Source organism: Aristolochia californica, unplaced genomic scaffold (assembly GCF_029961685.1).
Source record: "Aristolochia californica isolate CCGP_79_NKW_82.1479 unplaced genomic scaffold, dmAriCali1.0.hap1 SCAF_6, whole genome shotgun sequence".
Classification (NCBI taxonomy): Eukaryota; Viridiplantae; Streptophyta; class Magnoliopsida; order Piperales; family Aristolochiaceae; genus Aristolochia; species Aristolochia californica.
In genome coordinates this window covers 39,988,430-40,004,206 of record NW_027182257.1, presented here as the reverse complement: position 1 = coordinate 40,004,206, position 15,777 = coordinate 39,988,430, and the positions used below count along the sequence as shown (strand labels likewise).

The 15,777-nt window shown below is 39.8% G+C and overlaps 2 protein-coding genes across 2 annotated transcripts; one reads left to right on the top strand and one right to left on the bottom strand.

Annotated features, from left to right (window-relative positions):
• Window positions 1–6,482: 6,482 nt before the first annotated feature.
• On the bottom strand, window positions 6,483–8,725 carry LOC137967120 (pentatricopeptide repeat-containing protein At3g48250, chloroplastic-like). Its single transcript, XM_068813567.1, has one exon. It carries the CDS (start codon window positions 8,635–8,637, stop codon window positions 6,727–6,729), a length of 1,911 nt encoding a protein of 636 aa, XP_068669668.1. The 5' UTR covers window positions 8,638–8,725; the 3' UTR covers window positions 6,483–6,726.
• A 173-nt stretch (window positions 8,726–8,898) lies between these two features.
• LOC137967119 (stromal 70 kDa heat shock-related protein, chloroplastic-like) lies at window positions 8,899–14,553 on the top strand. The gene is made up of 8 exons (XM_068813566.1): window positions 8,899–9,714; window positions 10,271–10,523; window positions 11,662–11,741; window positions 11,847–11,989; window positions 12,107–12,205; window positions 12,323–12,512; window positions 13,052–13,450; window positions 14,069–14,553. Exons 1-8 carry the CDS (start codon window positions 9,163–9,165, stop codon window positions 14,456–14,458), a joined length of 2,106 nt encoding a protein of 701 aa, XP_068669667.1. The 5' UTR covers window positions 8,899–9,162; the 3' UTR covers window positions 14,459–14,553.
• The last annotated feature ends 1,224 nt before the right edge of the window (window positions 14,554–15,777 follow it).

The window sequence follows — 15,777 nt, the reverse complement described above, 5'->3', positions numbered from 1 at the left end:
TCTGGGTTCTCCCGGCATTGTTTGGTTGAGGTACAGTTGTATTATAAAGCATTTTAGTATTCAATTGCGCACATCTTTCTTAACCCTGATGCACGTATAGACGATGCCATATAGAAACATAGTGTTTATCTCAGAGGCTCAAAAGTCGGATTAAACATAGGTTTCAAAACTGTTTCTCAAACTTGTGGACTTTCGTCGTCGTCGAGGTACACAACACAACAAATTCGGTCACAGAATGCTCCATATATGTGTTCCATCGATTGGACGGCGCGAGTAGTTGTTTGAATTTTTGATTTGACTGCGTAATTTCTTACTTTTGCGACGACGCTGCTGCTCATAATCTCCTCGCCGTGCTCTTAGAATGTGCTCCCGAATATTGCAAAAACCGTTAAGGAAATTATTAATTTCTACATTAAGATTAGTTATCCTAGTCTATAGGAATGTCAGTTTCAGTTTAATTTGTTAAGTAAGTTTGTTTTGCACATATCGTGCCTGTCGTGTCTATTTTTAGTTGTTTTTATTGTGTATTAGTCTATTTATATATCATCCAAGGTTTATCCTCTGCATCAACGTCCGTTAGCATTTTGTTTTTATCAACTTTTAATCAGTGGTATCAGAGCATGATTAGCGACTCGGAGGAAAATTCCGTTCGGTGATGACGTAGCCGCATCCGTAGCCTTCGTCTTCCATTCGACTATCCCTTGTTTTTCTTGCGCCGCAGGCGTAGAAGGAGAAAGGAGAGAGCTAGACCTCTCCAGAGTCGAAATTTTTTCGAAACGATCCCCAAAATCAGAACTCTCTGTCCACCGAGGGCCGTTGTCACTGCCGCCGGTACCAGAGAAGAAAATTTCGGAACCCGTCGCTGAAGAAACAGAGCTGAAAAAAATAATTTTTTGGAACCCGTCACTGAAGAAACAATGCCGAAAATCTTCGGAACCCGTTGCTGAAGACACAGAGCCGAAAATCTTCAGAACCCGTTGCTGAAGAAATAGAGCTGAAAATCAAAGCTCTCTGTCCACAGAGGGTCGTCATTGCCGTCGCCGCGGACCTTCCTCGCCGCTGCCGTTGTCGCCGCCAATATCTGATCGAGGATTCGAAGCAACTCGTCGTGAAGGTTAGTCTATTGTTGAAACCAGTGCACCGAAAGGGTCGTACCTTTTAGGAAAGCAACCCCACATCTTATACAAGGACTCGCTCAATCTATACAAACACAAATTTCAACACTCTCCCGCACGGGAAAACCCGTGGACAAATATACCGGAAAAACCCAGGACAAATTCACCAGAAATACCTGGGACAAAACTCGGTGGGAGCGGGATCGAACTCGGGACCTGATACCATGTTGAAACCAGTGCATTAAAAGGCCCGAACATGGTATCAGAACAGGTTGGTCCCGAGTTCGAGTCCCGCTTCCACCGAATTTTGTCCCAGATATTTCTGGTGAATTTGTTTCGGGTTTTTCCTGTGAAGTTATCCACGGGTTTTCCCCATGCGGGGGAGTGTTGAAATTTGTGTTTGTATCGACTGGGCCAGTCCTTGTATAAGATCCGTGGGGTTGTTTTCCTAATAGGTTCAAACCTTTTAACGCAATGGTTTCCACATAGTATCAGAGCAGGTTGGTCCCGAGTTCGAGTCCCGCTCCCACCGAATTTTGTCCCAGGTATTTCTGGTGAATTTGTCCCGGGTTTTTCCTGTGAATTTGTCCACGGGTTTTCCCCATGCGGGCTGGGCGAGAAACGGTCCCCTGTTGTCTGTAGGGCCTTCGATTCCACCGGGGTCTGACGTGATAGAGGGGTACCTAACTAAAGAAGAATAGTGCTCTTTCTAAGAGTAGGCGTGGAGAGCTTTTTGCGGGGAGGCGAGCGTCGACCCAAGGGAGTGTTGAAATTTGTGTTTGTATCGATCGGGCCAGTCCTTGAATAGATCCGTGGGGTTGCTTTCCTAATAGGTTCGAGCTTTTTAGCGCAATGGTTTCCACATGGTATCAGAGCAGGTTGGTCCCGAGTTCGAGTCCCGCTCCTACTGAATCTTGTCCTAGGTATTTCTGGTGAATTTGTCCCGGGTTTTTTCGGTGAATTTGTCCACGGGTTTTCCCCGTACGGGGGAGTGTTGGAATTTGTGTTTGTATCGACTGGGCCAGTCATTGTATAAGATCTGTGGGGTTGCTTTCCTAACAGGTTCGAGCTTTTTAACGCAATGGTTTCAACATGGTATCAGAGCAGGTTGGTCCCGAGTTCGAATCCCGCTCTCACCGAATTTTGTCCGAGGTATTTCTGGTGAATTTGTCCTGGGTTTTTCTGGTGTATTTGTTCCGACTGGGCCAATCCTTGTATAAGATCCGTGGGGTTACTTTCCTAATAAGTTCAAGCCTTTTAGCACACTAGTTTCAACATCTATGAATTGTCACCTATCGAGTCACCCATCTCCGGCAGGATTCCGACCCGTCGAGATTAGTGACGTTGATCGAGTTTCTCCAAAATTCCAACAGAAATCTGGTATTTTTCTCTAGCTAACTTTTTAGTAGAAATTTTTTGATAAATTTTTATCATCGCTCCCAGTAGTCTAGCCAAGGCAGTCTAGCAGTATACCATGTCGTTTCAGTAGAATAACAAGAGCAACCTCAGTTTAGAAAAGGTGAAATTTATGGCTTCGAAAAGTTTTATACAACCAGTCATTCCACATTTTTATGGTCACTTGGAGCATACTCATGGAGAATTTTTTGAGGTCCAAAGAATATTGGACGGTTGTTATTTCTGAAGTAGCAGAACCAGTAGTAGGTGTTGTGCTTACAAATGCACAAAAGACAGAGCTTGAAGGGTTGAAATTAAAAGATCTTAAAGCAAAAAATTATCTATTCCAAGCTATTGATCGCTCAATCTTGGAAACCATTCTTTGCAAAAACACAATCAAGCATATTTGGAATTTCATGAAGAAGAAGTACCAGGGTACAACAAGGGCTAAGAGGCAGCAACTTCAAACACTTTGTTTGGAGTTCGAAATACTTTGAATGAAGTCAGGACAATCAGTTACAGACTATTTTTCAAGAACGATGAAAATCGTTAACAAGATGAGGATCCATGACCACAAAACAGAGGATGTTCTCATTTTTTATAAGATTCTTCGATCCTTGACACCAAAATTTAATTTTGTTGTTTGTGCTATAGAAGAAACTAATGATGTTGATTTACAGTCAATTGATGAATTACAAGGTTCTTTGTTGGTTCATGAGCAAAAAATTAACTAACAGGAGAAAGAAGAACAAACATTGAATGCTTTATTAGAAAATCATTCTACACCCAGTAGAGTTGATAGAGGACGAGGAAGAGGCAGAGGTCGAGGTAGAAGAGGCAGAAACAACAATGATCGTGGCAACCAACAACAAAATCATCATCACCAAGAGAGTCAATTTCAAGGGAGAGGCAGAGGACGTGGAGGCCACCACTCAACAACTTATAGATCAAAGTCAGCAGACAAGTCCACTGTTGAATGTTTCAGATGTCTTAGGTATGACCATTATAAATCAGAATATCAAACTGATTTGAATAAACAAAGTGGAGATCAAACTAACTTTGCAGAAAAGGAAGAAGAGGAGTCTCTTTTGATGGTGTGTCATGTGAAAGAAGAAACTCAACAAAACATGTGGTATTTAGACATTGGCTCTGATACCATCAAACAGTCTATATAAATAGACTAATACACAACTTGAAACAACTAAAAATAGATACGACAGGCACAATCCAACGTGCAAAACAAACTTACTTAACAAAGTAAATTGAAATTTACACTCCTAAAGACTAGGACAATTAGTCTTAATGTAAAAATTAATAATTTTCTCAACAATCCCTCCCTTAAACTGATGTTCCAGATATAACATTCAGTTTAATAAGAGTCAAACTTTGAAGCGACATCCCTCAAAGTGAATCGTTTAAAATGCAAACACCAAGTAGCTTCCTGAGCTTATAAAATGCATGCAACTTGAGAGACTTGGTTAGAATATCAGCAATCTGGTCTTTACTTCTGCAGTAAATAAGATTAATGACTCCATCATTTGTGAGATCCCTCAAGAAATGATACTTCACATCTATATGTTTTTTTTTTACCATGTAAAACTGGATTTCTTGAAAGCTTTATTGCTGAACTATTGTCACAATATATCTAAGTAGGTCCATCCTCCTTAAAATGCAGTTTTTTAAGGATTTTCTTGAGCCAAATAGCTTGACAAGCACAAACTGTTGCAACAACCAATTCAACTTCAGTGGATGATAATGTGACAATAGGTTGTTTTTTTTATGACCATGAAACAACTCCTGTCCCATCATGAAAATATACCCAAATGTGCTTTTTCGAACATCTGAATCTCCTGCATAATCACTATCTGTAAAGCCAAACATATTTGATTTTTTTCCATTTTTGTAGAACAACCCAAACTCCTTAGTACCTTGCAAGTAACGAAAAATTCTTTTTGTAGCCAAGAGATGAATCTCTGTAGGATGTTCCCTGTACCTGCTAATCACACTTACAACATGCATTATATCGGGTCTTGTTGCTGTCGAATACATTAAACTCCCCACTATTTGTTTGTAAAGAGTGTCATCAACCTTCTTTCCTCTATTATCTTTGTTTAGCTTCATGCCAAACTCAGATGGAGTATTTACAGGATTGCAATCCTTCATCTAAAACTTGTCCCAGATTTCTCGCACATACTTCTTTTGAGAAATAAAAATTTCGGTAGAAGACTGCACCACTTCTATGCCAAGAAAATAATACATCAAGCCAAGATCAGACATCTCTAAGGGCTACAAGCATAGCATGTGCCCTTATAGAAACTCCTGCTTGTAGCCCTTTGAGATGTTTGATCTTGGCTTGATGCATTATTTTCTAAGCATAGAAGTGGTACAGTCTTCTACTGGAATTTTTATTTCTCAAAATAAGTATGTGCGAGAAATCTTGGACAGGTTTCAGGTGAAGGATTGTAATCCTGTAAATACTCCATCTGAGTTTGGTATGAAACTAAACAAAGATAATGGAGGAAATAAGGTTGATGTCACTCTTTACAAACAAATAGTGGGGAATTTAAATGTATTTGACAACAACAAAACCTAATATAATGCATGTTGTAAGTGTGATTAGCAGGTACTTGGAACGTCCTACAAAGATTCATCTCTTGGCTACAAAAAGAATTTTCCGTTACTTGCAAGGTACTAAGGAGTTTGGGCTGTTCTACAAGAATGAAGAAAAGTCAAATCTGTTTGGCTTTACAGATAATGATTATGCAAGAGATTCAGATGACCGAAAAAGCACATCTGGGTATGTTTTCATGATGGGGATATGAGCTGTTTCATGGTCATCAAAGAAGCAAACTTATTGTCACATTATCATCCACTGAAGTTGAATTTGTTGTTGCAACAACTTGTGCTTGTCAAGCTATTTGACTAAAAAAAATCTTTAAAGAGCTACATTTTAAGGAGGATGGACTTACTCAGATTTATTGTGACAACAATTCAATAATAAAGCTTTCAAGAAATCCAGTTTTACATGGTTAAAACAAACATATAGATGTGAAGTGAAAAACCAAATTGCTGATATTCTAACCAAGCCTCTCAAATTTCATGCATTTCAGAAGTTCAGGAAGCTACTTGGTGTTTGTATTTCAAATGATTCACTTTGAGGGATGCCGCTTCAAAATTTGACTTTTATTAAACTGAATGTTATATCTTGAATATCAATTTAAAGGAGAGATTGTTAAAAAAATTATTAATTTCTACATTAAGACTAGTTGTCAGTCTTTAAGAGTGTACTTTGTTAAGTAAATTTGTTTTGCACATTAGATTGTGACTATAGTGTCTATTTTTAGTTGTTTTCACTTGTGTATTAGTCTATTTATATAGACTGTTTATTTATCAATATATCATCGAAAGTTTATCCTCCGCATATTATCAGCTTTTTATAAAAAACTACGATATTGGCAAATGCGATCCTGTTAGCGGACATATCGAAAAAACTGCAACGAATTCTGCCGCATGGGCTGCACTTATGGCGGCACCTGCCCCGCCAATGCATTAGGCCAGTACTGCGAATGCACGAATGCGCCGGCCGTGGGTGCCTCAATCTGCTGTCTCGTCCCTTGCTTTCTGCTTGCTCTCTTTGATGCATCTGCCAGACTAGACTAATCGTGCACATGTGGATTCCTCTCCGGTTTCAATGTAATCAACAACTTTGATTTACCTTAAATCCTTCGAAAGGGTCTACCTATAGCCTATGTCTTCTTCCAGACAATGCGCTCTCGTGAAGATGCCTTGGAATTTTCTGAAACTCGTCTCAGAGTGAGAAACGGCAATCAGGACTAATTGACGATCCTGATTGCAATCTCATGCTACGTGTATCAGGCCTGTAGTCTCGATAGTTTGCTGAAAAGCAAATATTTGCTGTAGAGCCATGTCTGAACATCAGATTCAAACATCAACAGAATTCCGAAACGAAAGTACATCAAAATCAACTTATTATCTAAATTCCAAATTAATGAGGAAAGTTATTTGCAGTAAAGTTTGTTTCCAAATTAGTCTCGATAGTTTGTTTGTTCATATTCTTTACATCCAAATTATCACAAAAGGCAACATAAGCAACACATAAAATAAGAAAAACCTAGCCATTCAACTCTCAGTTGTTACTGGTCAGTGTCGTTCGTTTTTGTTCCTCTTCCAAGTCTCAAATTCCTTGATTCCTTTCTCAGGAGACCACCAATTTGTTACCTGAATCATCTGTTGAGTTCACAGTACCTTTCTCACCTTTCTTGCAGCTACCAAACAGGCGCAAGATTTCTGAATGGTTGCGGATATGGTGAGGGCACTTGTAAAGCAAGTCTTGTGCTTCAGAAAACCGACCTTCTTTCAAGAAAGCCTCAAAGATGTTTCGATAAGAAGAAGATGATGGGAATCGCTTTGCAGATAAAGCCTTCAAATACTGTGTAGCATCTTCAACTGACCCAAATTTAGAGACATACTTGACAAAAGGATCTGCATAAGGAGGATAGTTCTGGCACTTCATTAAATTCAAAACCTTAAACGCCTCTTCAAGCTTCCCTCCCCCCAGTAATCTCTCAATCAATTGCTTGTATGTGACTTGCCAGGGCTTCAGCCGTGCCCTCTCCACCATCTCAACAACCAATGTGTAGGCACTGTCTACCCTGTTCTTACTGAGCAGCCCTTTCACCAGAACCTCCAAAAGATCAGCATCTGCATCCAAGTCTTTCTCAAGCATTTTTGTGAAACATGACAGTGCTTTATCAACTTCACCCATGAAACAATGGCCCTGAATCAAGATTGTCCAAGTCTTAATATCAGGCTTACATCCCTGTACTTCCATATCATCAAGCACTTTGCAAGCTTCATCCAATCTTCCAAACTTACATAACCCAAAGACTATCTGACTATGTGTAACGTTATCTGGTTCAAATCCAGCTTTTCTCATGGTTTCTACTATCTCTTCTGCTTTATCAAAATTTCCCAAAGCAGTCAAGGATCGATGAAGCCCATCGTACATCGACTTGGAAAGAGAAAACCCAGAAGACTCGTAGTTTTTGATAACTTTATGCACTAAATCAAGATCAGGGGTCTCATTTATCGAAATATAATTCAAAAGTATACTACAATCTTGAATTGAAGGCTTATATGGCCCTGCCATCATCATCTCGTGGAGTTCAACTGCCTCCTTAATCAATTTCCACTTCAAAAATTGTCTGAGAATCTTAACATAAGTGTCAATGTCGATCTCAAATCCTTCTTCTTTCATCTCCTTCACCATATTCCAGAATTCATCAATTGAATCCTCCCTTGCGAGAATCCTGAGCATTGCATTGTATGTAATAGAGTTGTGTTGATAGCCCGGACGATGCTGAGCCCAGTGAAAAAATCCCAGAGCTCGATATGGATGCGCTCTAATTTCCTTCAATATCATCAACACCGTCGTCTCAGTTACTGAAAGCACGCCGTCCCCTTCCAATTTCTTCTGAACCGCTTCACCCCAATCAGATTCCTGAAGAATTTCAACTGCAACAGCAACGCCAGCATCAGTCCCTCCCTTCTCCTGTCGGGTATAGAATTCCTTCAGCGCAGAGGCTTCATTTACCATTTTTGCAGTTTTAAAGCAGCTAGAAAGGGTCTTATAAGTCTCCTCATTTAATTGGTACCCCTTAAAAGTCATCTCCTTAAGCACGAACCAGAAGTCCTTGATCCATTCCTCGTTAACCAATATCCTGAGCATGAGATTGTACGCCGTCCCACTCAGCTTCGACTCATTATTCTCTATTACCCAACTAAAAAATTTCAAGGCTTTCTCAGGTGTTTTGCTGAGTTTTCTCAACGCATAAATGACAGACTCATGAGTTAATTTCGAGTTTGATTTTTCTGACAAGGTTTCTGTTTCTTCAGACGTCACTTCCGCGACGGATGAGAAGTGAAAGACTTGGGGTATATTAAGACATGGAAACTGTTGATTTTCCGAGGGAAGAAAGGAACAACGAAAATGGAAGCGGATCGGAGAGCGAGTCACCTGAGAGTAAAAAACGCGGGGTCTCGATCCTCCAGCGAGAAGCGGAGCAAGAACTCGGATGGAATATGCTCTCAGTTTTTCTTTGAACATAATGACTGGAAGAACGAGCTTCTTTTCCGTGTGAAGCTGCGTTTTGAGAAGCTCTTAAACCCTAAAACGAAGAGGTAGAAAAACCCTCGTTGACAAGGGGTAGAAGGCAGTGTTTTAAAAAAGCCGAAAGTATATTCCTTAAGCAGGTCACCTAGATAATAGAGTTACGTAAATACCCTAATTAGGTTTTACGGAAGCATGGCAATTGTACTATTTAAGCGGGTATAGATGGAAAAATGAACAAGATAATTGCACGTCTTACTTGTCTGGCTGCGACGGCAACGTATCGACAAGGTCGAGATAAAGAGCCCGAGGATAGGGAGGCGTCTCCTTGGAAGAGCTTCTAGTCTTCTCTGGAAAACCCAAAGCGGAGCTTGAAATTCATTTTTCTTCCAGGGTTTTCTCTGCTCTCTGATTTCTCAGGCTTACGCTTTTAACCTTTTATTATTCCGTATTTTTGTCTCGTCCCCTGTTGTTGTAGTCCTTTGATAAACCTGTTGGGAGAAACCCTAAGAGCCGGCGAAAATGGCGTCCACAGCTGCACAGATACACGTTGGTGGAGCTGGATTTCTTTCTTGTAAGACAAAAACAAAGGGAAATTATGGGCCTAGGTCGGTGTTCTTTGGCAGTGGTTCATCGCTGGGGCTCCCGCAGTCTGCTTTCTTAAAAGTCAGGAAAGGACCACGGAGGAGTTCCTCGCAAGTAGGGCCTGTTCGTGTCGTAAATGAGAAGGTGGTCGGGATTGATCTGGGTACCACTAATTCGGCCGTCGCGGCCATGGAAGGTGGGAAACCGACTATTGTGTCCAATGCGGAAGGTCAGAGGACGACACCCTCTGTGGTTGCCTACACCAAGAATGGAGATCGGCTTGTGGGTCAAATTGCCAAGAGGCAAGCTGTTGTTAATCCCGAGAATACCTTTTTCTCTGTGAAGAGGTTCATTGGGAGGAAAATGTCTGAGGTTAATGATGAATCCAAGCAAGTGTCATATCGGGTAATAAAGGACGAGAATGGGAACGTGAAGCTCGAGTGTCCGGCCATCGGGAAACAGTTTGCTGCCGAGGAAATATCAGCTCAGGTAGACTTGTATCTTGATTACCTTCGCAAATATGCCGCAATTGTTTCCTAATTTCCGGGGAAATCAATACCCTTAAAAAATAGTCTATGAGTGGCCTGAAGTTTCTCAGTGGTTGTGTTAAAGTCACGATAAGTTTGATGTACGGTACTTCTAGGTTCAACTTCAAAGTCCCCAAAAATGGCTAACTGAACCCGAAGGAAGAATTTTTTAGGAATCGGATTTTGGTCTCATTTTTTTCGTTAAACTTATTTGTTTAGTTTTATTGCATTTTATTATTGGAGCAAGTGTTGGTGTTGCACGTATTAATTCCGAAGTGAGTGTGGTATTATATCAATTGCGAGTGAAATTTGGTCTACATTGGTATCATTATGCAATTTATGTTTCTGGCCCATTTCCCCTGGCATTCTTGCCAATCACTGCTTGGGCTCCTCTGAGTAAGGAAATTCACATGATTAAGGAAATGCACACCTTTGACATAGTCTTCGTGAAAGCATTTCTGTTATATTGCAATGTCAGTAAGTTATTGACGGGGTCCTTGGGTGCCTTTTGATTTCAGGTTCTGAGGAAGCTTGTGGATGATGCATCAAAGTTTTTAAACGATAAGGTGACAAAAGCAGTGGTTACGGTTCCAGCATACTTTAATGATTCACAACGTACAGCTACCAAGGATGCCGGAAGGATTGCTGGGTTGGAGGTCCTCCGTATAATAAATGAACCCACGGCTGCATCACTGGCATATGGTTTTGAAAGGAAGAACAATGAAACTATTCTTGTGTTTGACTTGGGTGGTGGCACTTTTGATGTGTCAGGTACTGAATTATGCTGCACTCAGATTATGTCACTTATGTGTTTATTTTTATAGTAGTGGTTATTACTTAGTTGCTCACAGCTGATTTGGGTTTCTCTGTGGAGGTTGTGGATGTTGACTGGAATGTTAAAAAAATGTTATTCGATGCAAGAATCATTTTTCTTTGTTACTTATTGCAGGCTTTAAAAAAAATTCTTTTTCTCTGAATAGAAAATTCTTTTGTGATACAAAAAGTAGTGGAGGTGATTGTTAATATTTCAATGGAAGCTTGAATTATGCACAACTTCGCATCTTCCTGCAGATTGATATTACAGGGAGTAAATTTCCTCTTCAGAAACAATAAAATTTATGAAAGTAAGGAATTGTCATAAATTCTACTCTTTTTGTTGGGATTTGTTCCATCATATAATTTTTTTTTTTTGTTATTAGAAGTGTAGATGCTGAAATAAGTAAACAACTGTGGTGTGATGTAATTCATTCATGTTTTCTGTTTTGGTTTCAAATCATGTCTGGCTCAGAAATCAGAATCAGAGTAGGCGCCCAACCAAAATGCTGGTAGGTGAATTAAACAATAATAATGTGGTAAAAAGTTAATAAACAATCACTAATCTAGACTTGCTCATCTTGGTTAAGCTATTATAAGTAGCAATGTGCAATGTGCAATGTGCAATGTGCAACGTGCAATGCACTCAGTTGACTGTCCTAGACTGACTCTTTCAACTTGGCCGAGTAAAGATAGAGGGCGGAACAACCCATTGCAATATTGTCATCAATGGATTTATTTTAAACTCTTATCCAATGAAAAATTTATATAATGAAACCTCTGAGCTCTGCTACTCTAGTTCAGAGAGTTCCTTCGTGATTAAACAATAAAGTGAACCTTACAATTCTGTTTCTTCAAAAAAAAAGTCTCTTACAGAATTAGTTTTCATACATGTCAGTTGTTCAACTTAGAGAATCTAAGAGCCTTGTGGAAAGGTTTTATGTGCTCTGTAAAATTTTGTACTAGAGTTTCAAAGTTGAACTTTTGTTGTTTGTCAACTCAATTAATCTCTACAAACTGTAATGTGGAAATGATCTGCTGGTCCAATTTTCAACATCTTTCTTGTACTGAAGTTGTGAATTTTTCTGGATTGCAGTTCTTGAGGTTGGTGATGGAGTGTTTGAAGTGCTCTCTACCTCAGGAGACACACATTTGGGTGGTGATGATTTTGATAAGGTTGGATTGCCCCTGCCAATGCTTCTGAAAAGTGACTATAATTTAAATGTACTTTTGTTGCTCTTATTGGTGTCCTAAATTATTTATACTTTTTGATTGATGCAGAGAATTGTTGACTGGCTTGCTTTGAACTTCAAAAGAGATGAAGGGATTGATCTCCTGAAGGACAAACAAGCTCTTCAACGTCTCACTGAAACTTCAGAGAAGGCCAAGATGGAGCTTTCATCTTTGTCACAAGCAAATATTAGGTAGATAATGAAGTGTAGTGACTCTCTCTCTCTCTCTCTGAGTCCATGGTGGTGTTTTATAGAAAGTATATTCTTTTCTTCTCTGAAAAAAAAAAATCTTCTTTTCCTATTTTGCAGTTTGCCTTTCGTTACTGCAACTGCAGATGGTCCAAAGCACATTGAAACAACTCTTACAAGGGCAAAGTTTGAAGAGTTGTGCTCAGATCTGCTTGACAGGTACATAAGAACTTTTAAATGCATAAATTCTGTTGGTTCTCATGGTTATAAGTAACACTTGAACTTTGACTATTTGGTTTCATAAGTTGATTACACATGTTTTGCTGTATTGATCAGGCTAAAGACCCCAGTGAATAATGCATTGAAGGATGCAAAGCTTGGATACACAGATTTGGATGAGGTGATTCTCGTTGGTGGATCCACCAGAATTCCAGCAGTTCAAGAACTCGTGAAGAAGATGACGGGAAAAGAACCTAATGTCACGGTCAACCCTGACGAAGTTGTGGCTCTTGGTGCTGCAGTTCAGGTCTGTCCTAATGACATTGATATTGTTATCTTTCTCCCAACTCATAATAGTTTGCATAATATTATATGTTATGATACGCCCAATTGTGATATGAAGCTGTTCCAAAATGTCATTTTCATTTAGTTTACCAAGAATTTATGTACCTTGCTCATTCTAAGTATGCCCATTACGTTTTTTTCCTTCAATGGTGAATTTGCCCATTTTTTAATGTTTTTTTGGGAGCTATCAGCTGATTAATTTGTTTTCAGTGTGATATTAAGCTGTTCCAAAATGTTAATTTGATTTAGTTACCAAGAATTTATGTACCTTGCTCATTCTAAGTATGTCCATTACGTTTCTTTCCTTCAATGGTAAATTTGACCATTTTTTTATGTTTTTTTCTGAACTATTAGCTGATAAATTTGTTTTCAGATACCTTTTTGTAAAGTTAGGCATTACATTGTTGACGTATGAATAGAGCCTATGAAACTTGCCATTACGATACTTCTAGGGGCTACTGCCATTTGCTAATCTGTAAACATTCTTCTAAATAATTTCAGGCGGGAGTCTTGGCTGGAGATGTCAGTGACATTGTGCTCTTGGATGTGACACCATTATCTATTGGTCTCGAAACCTTGGGAGGAGTGATGACTAAGATCATTCCAAGGAATACAACATTGCCAACGTCCAAATCAGAGGTCTTCTCAACTGCAGCTGATGGGCAGACAAGTGTTGAGATCAATGTCCTCCAAGGGGAAAGGGAATTCGTGAGGGACAACAAGTCTCTTGGTAGTTTCCGCCTTGATGGTATCCCACCTGCCCCACGTGGGGTACCTCAGATTGAAGTCAAATTTGATATTGATGCCAATGGTATTCTGTCTGTTTCTGCCATGGACAAGGGCACGGGAAAGAAGCAAGACATCACCATTACTGGTGCAAGTACCTTGCCTAGTGACGAGGTAACTTTTGAAAACTCTGCTGTTTGTGGTGAGGATATAGAGACATTTCTTCTACTATTTCTTTAAAAACCTTGGGCATGCTTTGTACGCTGTCTAAATCGACTTTATTTGTAAATACTGCTTTGGCAGCTCTGTCTGCATGGTCATCTCACCTATCAAAATGAAGATCGTAAGATGTCTTGCATTTTTGTTGTGATCACCCTACTCCCTTCTGCTGATCAACCCAAAAGCAGAAGGATTCAATGTAGCCACACATTCAAGCTTGGCTTGAGTTTCTGGTCCTATTTATTGTTCTTAAAATGTCCATGAATGTATTTGGGCATTTACTGAGTTGAGTAAATTCATCTTATACAAGGTGAAGTGACTTAGAGAAGTCTGTTTAGGCCAATCTCCCATCGCTCCCTCTACTAGGTTGTTTTAGTTTGTACAAATAAGTAAAACCTGGGAGACTTCCCACTATGCTTACTTCAATCTCATAAAGAAGCAAAACCTTGAAGACTTCATACTATGGTTACTTCAATCTCCCACCGCTCCCTCAACTAGGAAATGTCATTGATGTACATTTTTAAGGTTGTAAACTTTTATCTTCTTACTGCATCTTACAAGCACGAAATGCAGGTGGAGAGAATGGTGAACGAGGCTGAGAAATTTGCCAAAGAAGACAAGGAGAAGAGAGATGCTATAGACACAAAGAACCAAGCTGAGTCTGTGGTGTACCAGACTGAGAAACAACTGAAAGAGTTGGGAGACAAGGTCCCTGCTCCAGTCAAGGAGAAAGTTGAATCAAAGCTTTCAGAGCTCAAGGATGCCATTTCTGGTGGGTCTTCCCAAGGCATGAAAGATGCTATGTCTGCTCTTAATCAGGAGGTAATGCAGCTTGGTCAGTCTCTTTACAACCAACCTGGTGCCCCAGCTAGTGGATCCTCGCCGGGACCAGAGGCTGCATCTACAGGTAAAGAACCTGATAGTGGAGATGTCATTGATGCGGATTTCACCGAAGGTAAATGAGAGCATTTGTGGAGATTTTGATGTGCTGTCTTCTCTTAGTAAATCTGTTCCAGGATATGATTTAGAGAAAGTAAAGATTTTGATTTTTCTTTTTTTGGAGACCTGCAAATGAGGGTAGATTTTGTAAACAGATCCACAAGAGTGAACAAACTAGCTTCTTGGACGAGCTATTTAAAAGAAAAAAACAAAGAAATTCTTTTGAGTGATGTAGTAGAATTTTTTTTAATTCAATCTCCATTTTTTTCAAGGGACGAGTTTTCACTAGGACAGGCTTGCCGGGGGGCAAATTATAAAATCACATAAAACCTACAATGAATTGTTATAACTCTTAGAGTTTGCGGCTTTCCCACGACGTACTTTAAAATTACACTTGATCTTACCCTCCTTACTTCCAAACTTTAAACAGTTGGGGAGCTCTAATGTGGCCGCTCAAATCCTCCTCCCCAGTTTATTTTCCCACCTTCCCTGAACCTGATCGCCTTAAACTCAGTACAAATCCAGACCAATCAATTTCTGCCTTTCTAACACTTCATCAATGTTATTTAGACCGAACAACCACTCCCTCAATCTACCTCTAACAGGTCCCATTGAAGCCCATCGACACCCTCTTTAGGGCCTTGTTGTTTCTGCTCCCCATCCTGAGCACCTACCCCTTGAAAGGACATGGAAAGGGGTCGGGCAAGAAAAGACAAACAACCAAGGTGAGAAGGTAGATCGGGCAGAAAGCGGTCTAGGGGAATTGCATTTGCAGCTGTAAGGGGAAAGAGAAAGTCTACCAAAGGACAGAGCCACTAGAGAAAGTTGTAGACGCCCACCAGGTAGAGAAACACAAGCATGATGAGCAAATATGAGAGGAAATAATGAAACTGGCACGACTTATGGCACTATCTACAAATATAAAGTATACAAAAAATTTTTAGTAATCACAATTCTTCCACGGATTGCTAGTACACTCTCTTATGTATTTTTTGCACTTTTGAATTCCACTTACAAGTTTGGGTTACCTGACGACATCTACAACAGATGAATTACAATTTCATAGAATTTTGCTTGCTCTAGCTAAGCTCATTAAGTATCATTTCTCCTATATGGAGATCAAAGAAGCAGTTACTGAGTTGCTAAATAACAAAGCTCCTGGATCAAATGACTTCAAAGACAAATTCTACAAGTTATCTTGGGAGTTCATTCAAGATGATATTCACATAATAATTTGTGACTTCTTCAAGAATGGCATTTCCTGTAAAGCGATGGGGGCCTCCTTTCTCCTCATACCGAGGAAAAACTAATCTGACTTCGCCAAAGATTCGAGGTCGACCAAT